The following is an 18,337-nucleotide window of genomic DNA, read 5'->3' on the forward strand; positions in this document are numbered from 1 at the left end:
GAGTAAGAACCTGGGGTCAAGTCCCCACTCCCAACCTACAGGAGGGACACTTCACAAGCAGTGAAGAGGCCTGCAGATATCTTTGTCTCTCTAGTCTCTCTCCTCTCACCCGTCTCAATTTCTCTCTGTCCTATTAAATAAAATAGAAAAAAAGACAGGGAGTCGGGCGGTAGCGCAGCAGGTTAAGCACAGGTGGCGCAAAGAATAAGGATTCCGGTTCGAGCTCCCGGCTCCCCACCTGCAGGGAAGTCGCTTCACAGGTGGTGAAGCAGGTCTACAGATGTCTTTCTTTCTCTCCCCCCTCTCTGTCTTGCCCTCCTCTCTCCATTTCTCTCTGTCCTATCCAACAACAACAATAATAACTACAACAATAAAAAACCAACAAGGGCAACGAAAGAGAATAAATAAAATAATAAAAAAAGAAAAAAATTTTAAAAAGACATTAAAGAATACAAAGGCAGTATGGAGTACTAGATTTGTTCACCTGCATCGAGCCCCAGAGATAACTAACCCTGGCTGCTATAAAAAATATCTGAATTGGGGGTTGGGCAGTGTTGTAGCAAGTTAAGTGCACATGGTGTGACGTGCAAGGACTGGCGTAAGGATCCTGGTTCCAGCCCCCAGCTCCCCACCTGCAGGGGGGTTGTTTCACTAGTGGCCTGCAGGTGTCTGTCTTTCTCTCCCCCTCTGTTTTCCCTTCTCTCTCCATTTCTCTCTGTCCTACCCAACAACAACAATAGCCACAACAATAAAATAAGGGCAACAAAAGTGAAAAAGATAGCCTCCAGGAGCAGTGAATTCATGTGCAGACACCGAGTCCCAGCAATAACCCTGGAGGCAAAAAAAAAGAAAAAAAAGAAAAAAAACTGAGTTAAAAAGCTTTCACTAGGCAAGAGTATCTGCTCTATGTATAACACTGGGAATTCAGTGATCTAGGCGAAGGTTTTCAAATAAACAGACAGAAACAGAGAAGGGGGGAAAAAGAAAATCACAATACTCAGTCTTCTCACAGTATGCTGGGAGCTGAGCTCGATCCCGGGCTCATGTACATGACAATCTGTTAGCACTAGCTAATCCAGGTATCTTGTACAGCCAGGTATCTAGCCCACCAGGTTAGGTGTGACACCAAAACACAAGCCTAAAAAATAGCACAGGCAAAAGAAAAAGAAAACCTGAAAATTGAGAGAAATGGACCACAAATCACCATCAAGCATGTGAAAAGTCTGTGATCAGAGCAGTATAGGCTAACACAGCCACAATGTGAGAGATGCATGTGGAATACAACCAACATTTACAATTCAGTACTAAGGACTAATATCACCAAAGTATGAAGCAGAGCTAGGGCTGAGGAGACATCCCTCCAGAGAGAGTTAAACACATAGGACCTGAAATACGTCCAACACCAGGGCACAGAGCCGAAGTTTTCCATTTGGCAGTGCGCATAACTCTTCACCAGGCAGAGCACACCCTCCGCCATGCAGGAAAATCAGGCTTCCATTCCCTTGCTCCACAGGGAAGTACAATGCAGAACTCGAGGGGAAGCTCAGGAAATGTGGCATGTGATGTCTCTTTCTTCCGGGTCTCTAACTGAAATTGAAAGAAAAACATATTCCCCCAGGGCCAGGTGGTGGCGTACCTGGTTGAGTGCACATGTTACAGTGCCCAGGGACCCAGGTTCGAGCCCCTGGTCCCCACCTGCAGGGAGAATGCTTCATGAGTGGCGAAGCAGGGCTGCAGGTGTCTCTCTCTATATATCCCTATCTCTTCCCTCTCAATTTCTGGCTGTCTCTATCCAATAAATAAATAAAGATAGTAAGATTATAAACAAAAAGAAAAATGTTTCCCAAAGCAATGCAGTCAGGCAGAAGACCTTGAATGCAAAATAAAGGTCCCTATTCCATCAGGGTCTAGACAGAGGGAGAACACAAGATGTCTCCCTCCTAGGTTCAAAAGCCAGACTCTCCTAGCACTGGGAACTGCTAGAAGGGACTCAGATCAGACTGCACACCCAGGTTGGGGGGGGGGGGGTCCCTGAGTCCTTTGCAGACATGAAGTTTCCACATGCAACTCTCTCAAATGCTCAGACCCTTTAGAGGTCCAGGAACACGTGGAATGGGGCAGTCACAGAGCAGATGTCTGCTCTGGAGTGAGTCACCAGGTCTGTGAAGCATCTGAGAGGTGTAAGTGATCACGTGACTTGAGAGGCTGCTTAGCCCTTGAGGTCACGTGACGATGGGCGGGGCTGTGAAGTACCCCCACCTCCAGTCTCCAGCTCGTGATCAACTGTGGGCGTTAGTCCCACCTGTCCCCACGTGCCGCCTGCAGGAGCACCCATTACAGGGTGACTCCTTTCGTTTTTCCTTGCAGTCGGGATTCAACCACTTGGTGGTTCCCAGTCAGCCCAGGCTGCTCTCAGCCGCCTTGTCACTCTCTGCACGGGGCTCTGGATCTGACCAGTTCGGTGTTGCATAGGTCACAGGATATTTGTCCCATCCCACCCTTATGCCCGAACCCCCCTTCTCAGGGAGGGGACAGTGGTTTGCTCCAGCTGCAACGGCCACTGCCCTCGCATGTCTGTGAGGACTACACTGTGCCCAGGAGGGCCCAGCAGAGCCCAGGCTGGGCGGTTGTACCCGAACAAGGTGCTCGCTACTCCTGTGGGTGCTAGGCCAGTTAACCGGAACCAGGTGAGACTTGCTTTGTGACCCAGCCCAGTCCCTTCCCTTTGCATTCTCACTGTCCCATGGGAACAAAGGAATATCTACAAACTTGGGGTCCCTGGGTCACCCCAGTCCCACTGGCTGACAAATGATCCAGACACAGTTGTCAACCTTCTTGCTGGAAGGCATTGTCTGGGAGCCAGGCCCTCTGCAGGCAGCTACAGGAGGCTTCTCTGATCTGGGCTTAGAGATTACCAGGAGACAGAACTGGGGTCCTCACTGAACCAAGAGGACCCTCGCTTCTTCTGCCTCAACATCAGTTAAAGCAGGAAAGATCTAGGCTCAGGTACTGCACATGGTTGCCACCATCTTGTCACTTAACGCCTCTTCCTCCATTGGTTCAGTGTCCCACCCTCAGGGAGGGACAACACACAGTCACACCCCCTCTGGAGCAGGGGGACGTGTCCAGGGTCTCCCATCCATGGTCTCACCACTCATGGCCCCCTCCCACCTCAGCGGGCTCATCTGTGCCCCAAAGACAGTGAGGGTGGGGGGCACATGCTCCATCCTGGGCTCAGGACCTGCTCCCCCAGCCCTGTGACCTGTGGTGTCACCTCTCACTCTGGAGGCTGAGGGGACTTTGTCTCTGCAAAGTCCTCCTCAGACTTTCCTGTATGCCCAGAGTCAAGGTGGAGAGAGAGAGAGCAGAGGGTCAGCTGAGCTGTCCTGGGGTGGGGCTGAGGGGTTTGGCTCCTGTGAAGTCTGACTGCTCCCTCTGCTTTGTCAGGGTGTTTGTGACACCCTAAGGTGCAGGGAGGGTGGGTGGGCAGTCTGTTCCTCAATCTTAATGTATGACCCTGTCCCTCCTGCTCCCACAGCTGGCCAGAACCTGCAGGCCATGAGCTGTTCCCTCCCCCAGAAGAGAACACACTGATGCCATTACTTCTCATGTGAGACTGGACATATATTGTGAGGACAATGACATCACAAATTACCCTGAGGACACAGAACACATGCAAAGGGCCTGGGGGGAGCGCTCCACTCTCTCTGCACACTAGGATTCTCCATGGACAAAGATGAATGGAACAAATAGAAGGCGTAAGAAACATGTTCCCAGGGAACAGAGAAGACTTATCTTGGGAGACCAAGGTCCACTGGATTCTGAGACCCAGAATCCCAGTGATGACACAGGCAGGGTCTGGCTGTGGACTTCTTTTGACCTGGGCACAAAGCCCCTGTCTCAGGTTCCTCTGTTTCTGAGGGACTTAGCTGTGTCCTTGGGGGGGGGGTGATGGTGGCTTTGTGACTGCATTGATGCCATTGAGGACCTTCATATGCTCCTGAAAAGCATAGTTCTTGGTGGCACAGGCCAAACTGAACTTCAGGACTGAGTCTTGGATGGCCAGCCACCTGGTCCTCCAGGAAGTGACACACAACTGCCATGAGCTTCTATGTCTCAGCACTGCCCCATGGCCCCAGTGGGCTACTGCTTTGTGGATCCTGGCTCTGGGGAGGGGTGCTGACAGGCTGGGCTGTGTATGGGGTCTTTCCAGGCCCTCTCCCTTCTCCCTGGAGCATATTCTGTAGGTGTCTGACTTTCCTGGTCTGCAGGCTCTCTGGAGGCTTTTGGTCTTGGCTGAGTAGGATTGTGCGGGGCCTGCCTGCTGGGAGCTGGGGGCTCCTCTCTGAGCCAAACCAGTTTCTCTCTCTGGCTGTAGAGTTGTTGTGGCCTGCCCTTCTGTGGGGTTGTGCTCTGGGTTAGGCTGACCTGAGCTGCTGCTTCAGCTGGCTGCTGCCTCCCTACCTGTCAGGACCCAGTGACCCCAGGGAACTAGGCTTTGTTTTGCAGGATTCCCTTTGAGAATCCAATCTGGATACCAGAGCAGCTGAGATATCAGTGCCCTAAGAGAGCTGGGCCCACAGGCCTGGCTAGAGATGATGGCAGGTACTGTCCACTGGGAATACTCTGGTGTCACAGTCCTGCAGGAGGACACCTGGGGCTGCATCCCCCGTGGGAAAGAAATGCAACTTTGTGAGCCAGGCCTCAAGGTGGGAGTCCTTTGGATCTGTGGCCAGTGGTTAAGTGGCTGATGATGGCATCATGTGGGCCCTTAGAGATACACCCCAAAGATATGAGTATGTGGGTGTGAGCAGATGCTGACCTTCCCAGGCAGAGACTTCCCTGATCTGCACTGACTCTTTGTGCTCTTCTGCCTAGGTCGAGCATGGCTGTGAGTGGAGCTCCAGTCATGGCCCCCCTCTGGGCATATTCGGCTGTACCCTGGGTCTTACAGGCCATCCTTGGCTCCTTGGTAGCCACGCCTAACCATGAGCATGACTGTAGGCTACCTCCCTGGGCCCTGGCACCATCACTCCAGTGTCAGAGCTGGCCTACCAAGCAGCATTGGAAAGACTGTGAAGGCAGACGGGGTCTTGTCCAGTCAGAGGGGATTCTAGGCCCATGCATCATGGGCTCCAGCCAAAGGCCTTCTGAGGGTCTTCTCTTGTGGCTGCATGTAAATGCAGATATAAAGGAAGAAAGAGAGATGAAGAGGGAGGAGAGAGAGAGAGACAGAGACAGAGACCTGCAGCACTGCTTTGCAGCTTGTAGGTTGGGACAGGGAGGCTTGAACCTGGATCCTTGCACATGGTAATATGTGTGTTCAACCAGATGCATCAATACTGGGTCCTTCCCAGTGTCTCTTTGCATAGTCCCCTGTTGGTAATAGAGGAACATAGCCAGTTAGACTGGTTATGAAATTAGAAGTATGACCTCCCTGTGGAGAAGCTTGCTGTGCACACAAGGCTGATATCAGTCAGACGTCCTCAGCTCAGCACATGCATCCCCAGCTTCCTCTTTTGTTAATGATAATCAGCTCTCACGAAGTAGGAAGAAGTGCAAGACAAAATGAGAAAATGTTATCAAGTGATCAGTTTGATGCCTGGGTGGGCAGAGCACTGAAAATCAGCAATTGTGCTGTCTTTGTCAGAGGCACTCATTTGACTTGAAAACATCTCAAAAGTGGTGCTCTTGACTGGCAAACAATAGAGTAAGGGGCATCTGCTCAGGTCTCAAGCCAGAGCACTCCAGACCACCTCGTGGAAGGCCAGCTTACTGTGGGTTCACAGGAGACACAGAAAGGGGAGCTTCTCAGCAGAAAAGCAAAGCCTGGGAAATGTTTCCAGGTTAGAAAGCTCCCCAAGGTCAGGTAAATAATGCATGAACAACACAAAGATTTCATCAAATAGAAAGGAAGTATTTAAAGTACCCAACAGAACTGATAAAACTCACAAATACAATATATGAAGAGAGAAGAGACTCATAAAGAAAGGAGGGGAAAAGGTGAGAAAACTGCATGTGGAAATAATGGCTAAAATCTTACCAGATATGAAGAAAGGCATTCATCTATAGACTGTGTTTACCTCATAAAAAGGAAAGCAAATAGATTCACCTAGAACCATCAAAATCAAACCTTGGCAGGACAAATGTGGAGACAGGTTGAAAGTAGCAAGTGAAAAGTGTTCTTAATGTACAAGGTGACAATAAATTCAACCACTGACATCAATTTTTACTTGATGATTTAATGTTTATTTACAAAACAAGATAACAAGGTGGGGTTATAGCATAATGGTTATGCAAAGAGACTTTCATGTCTGAGGCTCTCAAGTCCCAGGTTCAGTCCCCCACACATTGCCATAAGCCAGAGCTAAGCAGTGCTTTGGTAAACACACACACACACACACACACACACACTCTGCCCACGACCTAAGATCTTGTGCTGCTGCCCCTGCCTCTTTAACCTCCACAGTGCACATGAAGTCCAAGAGAGTTGGGTGACTATTTCTTTGCAAGTTCACTTGCTTTAGTTATCTGGACTCCATCTATAAGTGAAATCATCTGGCACTTGTATTTAGTTTTACTTATTTCCCTCAGCAAAATCACCTTCAAGTCCAACTTTTTTTTTTCTACAAACCATACCATATATATTTCTAAGTGAGAGTAGTACTTCTTTGAATGTACATCCAATTGTTTGTTTGTTTTTTCCCACCAGGGTTATCACTGGGGCTTGGTGCCTGCACTATGAATCCACTGTTCCTAGTGGCCGTTTTTTCCCACTTTGTTGTTGTTGTTGTTGGACAGGGAAATTGAGAGAGGAAGGGGAAAGAGAGATAAACACCTGCAGACCTGCTTTACCACTTGTGAAGCGATCCCTCTGCAGGTGGGAAGCTGGGGGCTTGAACCAGGATCTTTACCATGTGTGCTTAAGCCGGTGAGTCACCGCCGGCCCCCCTCCCCCAGAGTTTCTTTACCTAGTTGTCTGACAATGAGCATTTAGGTTGTGTCCATATTTTCACTGTTGAGAATAGTACAGTGCTGAGCATGGAGTACATATGATCTTCCATATTACCAATGACTACTAGTCAGAAACTTTGTGGGATGCAGAGGGAGTGAAGGAGAAACACTGAAACCAGCAATTTCATGTCTAGCATATCTGCCTTTAAAAAAAAATGGAGGTGAATGACATAGTGGGGGTTGTATTGTTAAATGGGAATCTGGGGAATGTTATGCATGTACAAACTATTGTATTTACTGTTGAATGTAAAACATTAATTCCCCAATAAAGAAATAAATTATTAAAAAAAAAAACAGAGCACTGCTTAGCTCTGATATATGGTGATGCAGGGGATTGAACCTGGGACTAAAAAAAAAAAAAAAATGGAGGTAATCATATGAACAGATAAACACTGAATGACACAAAAAGAAGGCAAGAATTTCAATAAGAGATTTTTTTTAAGTACCAGAGAGACAAAACTGAGTTGATAAAGAAATAAATTTAAAAAATAAAAATAAATAAAAAATATTTAAAATATGAAAGAGAGAGAGAAAGAGAAGTGTACAAGGTAGAGACAGCAGCATAAGGTGTGATCATTTGTCCCTTCTTAGTAGAAACATATTTTGTAAGATGATACAAGAAAGGAACATCCCTGGATGTTCTCCATTGGCATAGATGTTTGCAGTGGTGCTCTGTGGAGTCTGCCAGACAGAACTCTGCTACTGTTTGTGCAAGCTCTGCAGTAAAGCCAGTGGCTATCCAGGGCAGATTGCTTTTGATTAAGACAAACACGACCTGCTGTTTAGATTCTCTTAACAAGTGTCCATGCTTACATGCTGTGATTTCATGCTTTGCCACATTAACCCAAATAAACCTAAAGCATTTTAATCTACAAACTGAAAAGCAGTCTTTAAGGGCTGGGGGAGATAGCATAATGGTTATGCAAACAGATTCTCATGCCTGAGGCTCCAAAGTCTTAGGTTCAATCTCCTGTACCACCATAAACCAGAGCTGAGCAGTGCTCTGGTTGGTCTCTCTCTCACTCTCTTTCTCTCTCTCTCATCTCTCTCAAAAATAAAATTAATAAAACATTTTTTAAAAAAGAAAAACAGTCTTTAAAAATGAATTTAGATTGAAATCTTCACCATAGGGTTTTAATTTCCTTTAATGATTTTGAGAAGGTGTCCTAAATCCTAACTTCCCACCCCATCCCCTTAAGAATTTCTTTTTAGGGGACTCAGGCGGTAGCACAATGGGTTAAGCGCACATGGTGTGAAGTGAAAGGACTTGCGGAAAGATCCCAGTTCAAGCCCCCCCCCCCACCTGCAGGGGGTCGCTTCATAAACAGTGAAGCAGGTCTGCAAGTATCTATCTCTCCCTCTCTCTGTCTTCCTCTCCTCTCTTCACTTCTCCGTCCTGTCCAACAATAACGACATCATCAACAACAACAATAATAATTACAAACAATAAAACAACAAGAGCAACAAAAGGAAATTATTATTTTTTTAATTTCTTTTTAGGGGGTATGCACAAGGACCAGGGTTCAAGCTCCAGTCCCCACCTGCAGGGGAGGATAGTTTTGCAAGTGGTGAAGCAGTGTTGCATGTGTGTCTCTCCCCCCCATTTAAAAAAATCTCATATTTATTTATTGGATAGAGAAAGAGAAATCAAGAGGGGAGAGGGAGATAGAGAGAGGGAAAGAGACAGAGAGACACTTGCAGCCCTGCTTTACCATTCATGAAGCTTTCCCCCTACAGATCAGGGCCAGGGGCTTGAACCCAGGTCATTACACATTGTAATGTATGCACTTAACCAGGGGTGCCACTGTCTGATCCTCCTCTCTCGTCCCTCTCTATCTCCCCTTTCCCTCTCACTCTCTTTCTTTCTGTCTGTCTCAAATATATATATTTTTTGCCACCAATATATTGCTAGGGCTCATGCCTGCAAGATTCCACCATTTCCAGTAGCCTTTTTTTTTTTTTTCAAACTTTTAAAAAATATTTATTTTGTTTATTTATTCCCTTTTGTTGCCCTTGTTGTTTTATTGTTGTAGTTATTACTGTTGGATAGGACAGACAAAAATGGAGAGAGGAGGGGAAGATAAAAACAGACACCTGCAGACCTGCTTCACTGCCTGTGAAGCTATTCCCCTGCAGGTGGGGAGTCAGGGGCCCGAACCGGGATTCTTAAACTGGTCCTTGTGCTTTGTGCCACCTGCACTTAACCCACTGCGATGCAGCCCGACTCCCAGCCATTTGACTTTTTTTTTTCCCTCCAGGGTTATTGCTGGGCTCGGTGCCTGCACCATGAATCCACCGCTCCTGGAGGCCATTTTTCCCCCTTTTGTTGCCCTTGTTGTTGTAGCTTCGTTGTGGTTATTATTATTGCCATTGTTGATGTTGTTCGTTGTTGGACAGGACAGAGAGAAATGGAGAGAGGAGGGGAAGACAGAGAGGGGGAGAGAAAGATAGACACCTGCAAAACCTGCTTCACCACCTGTGAAGCGACTCCCCGGCAGGTGGGGAGCCGGGGCTCGAACCGGGATCCTTACGCCGGTCCCTGTGCTTTGCGCCACCGCCCGACCCTCCAGCCATTTGATTTTATGGAGGGTGAGAGACAGACATATATAGAGAAGGATACAGAGAAAGATAGGTAGAAGGAAACACACTGTGGAGCTTCTCCGTTGCTCTTAAAGCCCCCCCCCCATAGGTGAGGAGCAGGGGCTTGAACCTAGATTCTGCCACATAATAATGTGTGAGGACTGGGAGTCGAGCAGTAACACAGCGGGTTAAGTGCATGTGGCACAAAGAGCAAGGACCAGCATAAGGATGCTGGTTCGAGCCCCCAACTCCCCACCTGCAGGGGAGTCGCTTCACAAATGGTGAAGCAGGTCTACAGGTGTCTATCTTTCTCTCCCCCTCTGTCTTCCCCTCCTCTCTCCATTTCTCTCTGTCCTATTTAACAACGATGACATCAATAACAACAACAACAATAATAACTACAACAATAAAAAAAAACAAGGGCAACAAAAGGGGATAAATAAAATTAAAAGAAAAAATATGTTAAAAAATAATATGTGAGGGCTGTTTTATTAAGTCAGGCTATGGAGAGTAGGCCTGTCTGGTTAGTTTATTAAGAAAGTGGTGGTAACAGCAGCAACAAATGCTGGAGAGGTTGTGGGGACAGAGGAACCCCTTTGTATTGCTGGTGGGAATGTAAATTGGTACAGCCTCTGTGGAGAGCAGTCTGGAAAACTCTCAGAAGGCTAGACATGGACCTTCCATATGATCCAGTAGTTCCTCTCCTGGGGTTGTACCCCAAGGACTCCATAACACCCAACCAAAAAGAGGTGTGACCTCCTATGTTCATAGCCGCACAATTCATAATAGCTAAAACCTGGAAGCAACCCAGGTGCCCAACAACAGATGAGTGGTTGAGAAAACTGTGGTATATATACACAATGGAATGTGTATGTCTCAAAGTTTTTCAAAACACAAACTGAATCTTTTTAATATATAGGCTGTGTAATTGATATGCAGACTCTCTCAAAAGCCTAGACCAAGTAGATCAAAAGCAACCAATAGCACAGCTATATACAAGATACTGGGTACTGTACAGCAAACCCTAACAAAAGGACTTTTCAAAGTTAACCCAATTACCAATTAATGTGATCATAACATTAACTATTGATTGTCTTTTTGAACCCTAAGACAGCAGGAACCTCACATCTCCACTATAGAGCCTCTACTTCCCCCAGTCCTGGAACCCTTGGATAGGGCCCACTTTCCTGTATGCCTCTCCCAATCCATATCAAATAATATTGCATCTGCCGATAACAACCTAACCAACGCAACGATTGCCACCTCAACATGCTTCACTTCAGACTGTGTCCAGAGACTTCACGTGTGTAATGACAACCCTTCAGCTTCATTACTTGGGTGAGACCTTTCCTTTCATAGTATACTCTAATTCCATCTCAGGTGGTTCACTTTCTAACAAAGTCCCAAAACCTAGATATACACCAGTTTCTGTGAGAGAGAGCATATGTTCACACGTATCCGTAAACTACTGCAAAATACATACCTGAAAGCAGAAGTACACTAGAGTTTGCAGTGAGTACCCCCCTAACACTTCCTCTCCACTATTCCAAGCTTTGGGTCCATGACTGCTCAACAATTTGTTTGGCTTCATATGTTAACTCTCTTTTCAGTAATCAGGTTCCAGATGTCATCAGGATGCCAGCCAGGCTTCCCTGGACTGAAGACCCCACCAATGCGTCCTGGAGCTCCGCTTCCCCAGAGACCCATCCTACTAGGGAAAGAGAAAGGCAGACTGGGAGTATGGACCGACCAGTCAACGCCCATGTTCAGCGGGGAAGCAATTACAGAAGCCAGACCTTCTACCTTCTGCAACCCACAATGACCCTGAGTCCATGCTCCCAGCGGGATAGAGAATGGGAAAGCTATCAGGGGAGGGGGTGGGATATGGAGATTGGGTGGTGGGAATTGTGTGGAGTTGTACCCCTCCTACCCTATGGTTTTTTAAATTAATCCTTTCTTAAATAAAAAAGAAAAAAAAAGAAAGAAAGAAAGTGGTGGTAGCCACATCCAGAAACTGCTCTTGCCACCTGGTATCCAGGAGGAGACCTTGGAGGCCTAACTCTGCCATTACCAGGAAGACTGCATGGAAGTGGAAAACATTACGGGCCAAGCTAACCCTTCCGTGTGTGTATCCTTGATTTGTGATGAAGAAAATGTTGATGCCATTTGGACCTACTATGTGTAAGTCACTCCTAGAAATGAGCCTGCATCTCCTTTAAGCGCATCCCTTCCTGTGTTTCACACACAATTTTACTCAAGCTTGTGAGACAGCCTCCATGAAGTCATGCAAATAGGACATTTACACAAAATCAAATGCTCAGGCCCTATTATTTTGCTCAAAAAATTTTAAATGCCAGTAATTACTAAGTGGCCTGTTTGTGTAAATCGTAGCTTGTTATTTAACTTACTCCACTGAAGAGTCACCAGAGGTCACTCTTATCTAAAGGAAATATGGCTTCAAACATGTGGGGGTGAGGAAGTGGGAGTGTTGGGATGTGGGAAGCAGAGCCAGGCTGCTTTCCTTGTTTTTTATTGTGCTTACAGGCTGGTATTGATGCAACTGATTGTCTTGACTTTTTTTTTTTTTTTTTTTTTTAACCAGGGCACTGCTCAGTTCTGGTTTATGGTGGTGTGGGGGATTGAACGTGGGAATTTGGAGCCTCAGGCATGACAGTCTCTTTGCATAGCCATTATGCTGTCTTCCCCACCCCTATCTTAACATTTCAATTTGTATTCCCTGAAATTCAAAGAGGTATCGTAGTCTTTCATACTGAGCACATGAATGTAATTGCCGCTCTGTCAGAGGTGTTTCCTGGAGGAGACAGAAGAGATAGAAAAATGCACAAAGTAGAGACAACAGCATGCTGTGTGTGGCCATTTGCCTCTTCTTAGTAGAAATGCATTTTGTAAGATGACACTAGAAAGGAACATTCCTAGCTAGTCCTCAATCCCTCTGGGGCTCTGACTTTTCAAGTGCCTATGCCAGTTTTCACCATTTAACCTCTATTTATTCAGGCATGCTGATAGCCTTATTAAAAGTTCAGTGTTAAAAAAAATTGAGTGTATTCCCCCCGTACCTATGTACATCTAAGTTTTGACAAGAGGGCTCAAAATATTAAATAGAGAAAGGAGAGTCTCTTCAACAAATGATGCTGGGAAATTAGGTTGAAACATGCAGAAGAATGAATTTGGACCACTACATTTCACCATACATAAAAGTAAACTCCAAATGGGTCAAGGATTTGGGTTTTTAGACCAGAAATTATGATATATTTAGAGAAAAACTATGGCAGAACTCTTTTTTTAATATTTACTTATTTTTCCTTTTGTTGCCATTGTTTTTATTGTTGTAGTTATTGTTGTTATTGATGTCATCATTGTTAGATAGGACAGAGAGAAATGGAGAGAGGAGAGGAAGACAAAGGGGGAGAGAAAGACAGACACTCGCAGACCATCTTCACTGCTTCTGAAATGACTCCCCTGCAGGGGGGGAGCTGGGGGCTCTAACCAAGGACTGTTTCAGATCTGTTTCTCTCCTCTCCTCTCCTCTCCTCTCCTTTCCTCTCCTCTCCTCTCCTCTCCTCTCCTCTCCTCTCCTCTCCTTTCCTCTCCTCTATCAACTAGGAATACCAAAGGAGACCACCTGGGACTGAAACAAGACAGGACTAGAATGACTTCAGGAACCCACCAAATCACTGGTGAGTACAAACACGTGTGACTGGTGACAGAGAGGAGCCAAGGGAGAGATTAAGTGGCTGGTAACAGTCCGGCAGTTTATCAGAGATACCACCTTCAGTCTGTTCCACCAACAAGGGGATGACTGAAGGGAGGAGAGGATTTCCCAGAGACTCACCAAGTGCATCTCTGAATCTCCATTGCTATTGCCCTCAGAATCTGGAGCAGAAGCAGGGAGGGACACCAGAGGACAGAGATCTAACCAGGAAACTCAGGAGAAGACCTATAACTCTGAGGCATACTGATGGGCTGTGAAAGTCTCTTTGCATTACCACTGGATTATCTCTGCCACACCCTACTTAATCTCTTGGTCAGGAGTCAGTAATTAAACTAAGAAGCCTATTTATAGTTTAAAAGCCCTCAGGCTTCCATCGCCTGAAGAAAAAACACAAAAGAGGCTTTATTTTATTTTTTTCTTATTGATGCTGTCATTGTTGGATAGGACAGAGAGAAATGGAGAGAGGAGGGGATGACAGAGAGGGGGAGAGAAAGATAGACACCTGCAGACCTGCTTCACCACCTGTGAAGCAACTCCCCTGTAGGTGGGGAGCCAGGGGCTCGAACCGGGATCCTTAGTCCGGCCATGTCCTTGGCGCCACCTGCATTTAACCCACTGCGCTACTGCCCAACTCCCACAAAAGAGGCTTGTAAACCACTGAGATCCAAATCAGGGATTAAAATACTATTGAAACAATTGTTAATTTCCACAACTGTGAACCCTTTAATTACCTTACTTAGACACAAGTCAATCCAGGCAAGAGTGATCAGTAATTTGAAAAGTACTGAGAGAGGGAACTCATAACATCCTATTTAAAATGGTTAAACCAACAAGAAGAAATATTGGAGAAATGAACCAGGACAAGAGTCCAGCTAAAAGCCCCCCAAAGGGTGAAGCACAAAATAGTGAGGTCAACATCCAGACACTAGTTAAGTAAATAATCACAGGAGTGAGTAACTGGCTGTGCTACCGCCCGACTCCCCCCACTAATATGTTTTAGTAGGCTGTTGGAAAAGTCATGATACATTTTGCAACAGATGGCGCTCCTTCATTTTTGGAAGTGCTAGAGTCATTCTCATCTATGTTATTGCTATGTCATTTGACAGGTGACAGTTCTAGTTTCATTCAAAAGAAACTGAGTGATTTGGTTGAGTTTTAGAGATTTTACAAGTTGAAGATGGGACACTAAATGGTATTTTTGCCATATTTTACATTACACGTTTTACTTCTGTAAAAGGAGGAGTGCTGTCAAGTTTATGAAAAGTTGCATAGTTTTCAGTGACAATGCACTATAAGAACATCAGTGCCAATGATTTTTTAAATCTCAATGACTCTCCTCAGCCAGGGAGGTCCACTGATGTTGATGACAACAAAAAAAAGGCATTGATCAAATCAAACCCACCTTACATCACTTGAGAGAGAGCAGAAACACTACACATTCATCATTCAAGCATTAACAACCACCTGAAAAATCTAGGCTACATAAGCAAGCTCAATATTTGGGTTCCTCATGAATTCAAAAAAGTTCATTTGAGGGGGCCAGGTAGTAGCACACATGTTACAATGCCCAAGGACCTGGGTTTGAGCCCCCAGTCCCCACCTGCAGGGGGAAAGCTTCACAACTGGTGAAGCAATGCTGCAGGTGTCTCTTTGTCTCTCACCCTCTCTATCCCTCCCTTCCCTCTTGACTTCTGACTGTCTCTATCCAATCAATAAATAAAGATAATTAAAAAAAAATTTGTTTAAGTTCGATGGCACATAAAAACATTTGGGATGGGGGGCTGATAGTAGTGCAGTGGGTTAAGCGCACATGGCAGGAAGTGCAAGGACTAGCTTAAGGAGCGCAAGGACTGGCATAAGGATCCTGGTTCGAGCCCTGGCTCCCCAGGGCAGTGGGGTCCTCACAAGCAGTCCACAGTGGATCTGTAGTGCAGGCACTAAGCCCCAGTGATAGCCCTGGAGGCAAAATAATAATAATAATAATAATCTGTGATATGCTCACTAAACATGAAGAAAATCCTTTTTTGAAGTGACTTCTAACTGATGATGAGAAGGTGATTGTTTACAACAATGTGATGCATAATAAGTCTTGGTTCTGACTCGATGATTTGCCTTAAATGACATTGAAAATGGACATTCATCAGAGAAAGGTTATGTTCTCAGCGTGTTGTGTTTTTCCAGTTTCTATCAAGGAGTTCAATTTGAATTAAATTTAGCGATCAATTTGAATAGGCATTATCAGCAACTGGACAGTTTGAATGAATCTATCTATCATCCAGAAAGGTCCAGAGCTCACTGACTGTAAAGGAATTGTGTTCCATCATGACAACGCAAGACCACACACAAGTCTGATCACCTGTCAAAAATACTGGACTGTAGATGGGATGTGTTGCCACATCCACCATACTCATCTGACCTTGCTCCCTCCAACTCTCATTTGTTTCCCTCTCTTCAAAACGCCTTGCATGGCATAATGTTCAATTCAGATAAGGCTGTAAATAAGCACCTTGTTCAGTTTGTTCGCTACTAAAGAAAGGTCCAAGAAATTATGAAACTCACTGAAAGCTGGCAAACGCCTGTAGAACAAAACGGGCAATATATCATTGATCTTTGTTCTCCATATAAATAAGTGACGTTTGAAAAACAAAAAAACATGTAACGACTTTTCCAAAACAAAAAAATATGTCATGACTTTCCGACAACCCAGCAATTACAATTGCTTCCGACAACCCAGCAATTACAATTGCTTTGTAGCATAGTTTGAAGTTGGGTGAGTGCAAACTTCATTATCATTTTTTTCTCAGGAGTGTTTCTGCTACTTGATGTCTTTTGTAGTTCTTTGTAGATATGGTTTGCTTTTTGTTCCGTTTCTGTGAAGAAAGTTGTTGGGATTTGGATAGGGCTTGCTTGCTGGAGGCTGGGTTTTAGCTTGGGTCCTGGATTGGAGCTCGTTCTGAAAAGCAGAAGTTCCGGTGAGAACTCCGCCTCCCCCTCGGGTTGCAAAGTGTATGGGGCGCCTTGCACCCCGGCCGGCACTGGGGGCGTCTCTTCTTCCACCCGGGGAGTCCAGCAGTCAGCTGCCTGCAGAGGGCGGACCCGGCCTTGGCCTTGACCGCACTTCACACCCCTTAGGCACCGACTCCTCCTCCAGGAAGCCGGGGCCAAGGATAAATTGTGCCTCCCTCCTCCATCCCTGGTCACTTCCTCAAGGCCCACAGCTGTAGGACCTGAGAGATTTGCATTGGAGCCCCGCTGGGAGTCACTTCCTGGTCAGAAAGGCTAGCGAAACCGGAACCTGGCCCTGGCAGTGGGGCAGCTCGGCTGCACTGGGCCCTAGGAGCCCCCAGAGAAAGGGTCTCCGTCCTCTGGACGGGAGTTTGGAGACCTTCCCCTCCGCCCCGGGCAGGGAGCGCGACCTGTATGTCGAGTGCCGCCCCGCGCCATGGAGCTCGGCCAGCCCAGCGCGGAGGTCGCGGCCTCAGCCCCCCGCGCGCGGGGCCCGAGTGTGATCGCGCCGGTGCGCGCTGTGGTCCGCCTGCGCCGCCGCGTGTGCCTCCTACGCAAGCGGCGCCCCCAGCCGCCCGGCGTGGGCTCGGAGCCCGGGCTCGGCGCGCCACGCGCCGATCTGGACCAGCCGCAGTTCTTCACCTTCGACGGCCCGGTGGAGTTACCCTCCCGGATGCCGCGCAAGAGGCGTCGGCGCAGCCGCCTGGTGCTCTACCCCGAGACCTCGCGCAAGTGCCGGCCGCGCGCTGAGCGCCAGAGCCGCGCGCAGCGCTGCCTCCTGCTGCTCGTGGCCATCGTGGGCTTCCAGGTGCTCAACGCCATCGAGAACCTGGATGACAATGCCCTGCGCTACGACCTCGACGGGCTGGAAAAGGCGCTGCAGAGGGCGGTGTTCGGCCAGCCCGCGGCGGTGGGGCGCATCGTGGAGCTGCTGCGGGACTACCTGGCCACGCACGTGCACAGCCGCCCGCTGCTCCTGGCGCTACACGGGCCGAGCGGCGTGGGCAAGAGCCACGTGGGCCGCCTGCTGGCGCGCCACTTCCGCGCGGTGCTGGAGGACGGCGCCCTGGTGCTGCAGTACCACGCGCGCCACCACTGCCCCGAGCCGCGCGCCGCGCGCGCCTGCCGCGAGGAGCTGGGGCGGCGCGTGGCCGAGGTGGTGGCGCGCGCCGAGGCCGAGGAGAAGACGCCCCTCGTGGTGCTGGACGAGGTGGAGCTCCTGCCGCCCGCGCTGCTGGACGAGCTGCACGGCCTCCTGCAGCCGCAGCGGCCCCACCTCTTCCACAACGCCATCTACGTGCTGCTGAGCGGCACTGGCGGCGCCGAGGTGACGCGCTTCGTGCTGCAGAACGCGACCCGGGCGTTGCCCCCCGCCCGCCCCGGCGCCCGCCAGCCGCCCGCCGATGAGCAGCTGCGCGCCGGCCTGCAGGCGCTCCTGGCCCGCCAGCACCCGCTGTGGCAGTCCGCGGCCGTCGTGCCTTTCTTGCTGCTGGACAAGCGCGACGTGGTCAGTTGCTTTCGCGAAGAGCTGGCCGGCGAGGGCTTCTTCCCGGAGCAGGCCCGCGCCGAGCTCCTGGCCGCGCAGCTCAGCTACTTCAGGGTGGCGGGCCGCGAGTTCGCCGTCACCGGCTGCAAGCAGGTGGTGGCCAAGGTGAACCTGTTGTAGCAGAGGCGGCCGGACAGGAGGTACCGCGTGGATTTCCCCTGGGCCTTGGAGGCCCCTAATAAATTAGTGTGTGCTGGCGGGCCGGTTAACACATTCGTCGCCAAGCTACCCCCACCCCAGCCCTCCCCCGCCGAAGCCCTCCGCCTGCTGCCTTCTGGTCCCCAGGAAGCCAGCAGTGTGACCCCACGGGACAGGGGTCTCAGAGTGGGTCACGGAAGTGATCCCCTGCAGAGCTGGCTGTGAGCACGGGGTGCTAGCCCTGCGCGTGCAAATCCCGGAAGCAGCACGTGACTCAAAGGTGTGTGTGTGTGTGGGGGGGTTTCTTCTTGCTTCTTGGG

At 48.4% G+C, this 18,337-nt stretch overlaps 1 protein-coding gene across 1 annotated transcript; it reads left to right on the forward strand.

The window, feature by feature from the left end:
• The first annotated feature begins 16,554 nt into the window (after positions 1-16,554).
• TOR4A (torsin family 4 member A) lies at positions 16,555-18,079 on the forward strand. Its single transcript, XM_007538984.3, has one exon. It carries the CDS (start codon positions 16,770-16,772, stop codon positions 17,997-17,999), a length of 1,230 nt encoding a protein of 409 aa, XP_007539046.1. The 5' UTR covers positions 16,555-16,769; the 3' UTR covers positions 18,000-18,079.
• The last annotated feature ends 258 nt before the right edge of the window (positions 18,080-18,337 follow it).

The sequence above is a fragment of the Erinaceus europaeus genome, chromosome 10 (genome assembly GCF_950295315.1).
Source record: "Erinaceus europaeus chromosome 10, mEriEur2.1, whole genome shotgun sequence".
Taxonomy (NCBI): Eukaryota; Metazoa; Chordata; class Mammalia; order Eulipotyphla; family Erinaceidae; genus Erinaceus; species Erinaceus europaeus.

What these genes read in the sequence shown, in the direction of transcription:
- TOR4A (XM_007538984.3), top strand. Translation starts at nt 16,770, where the DNA reads ATGGAGCTCGGCCAGCCCAGCGCGGAGGTCGCGGCCTCAGCCCCCCGC.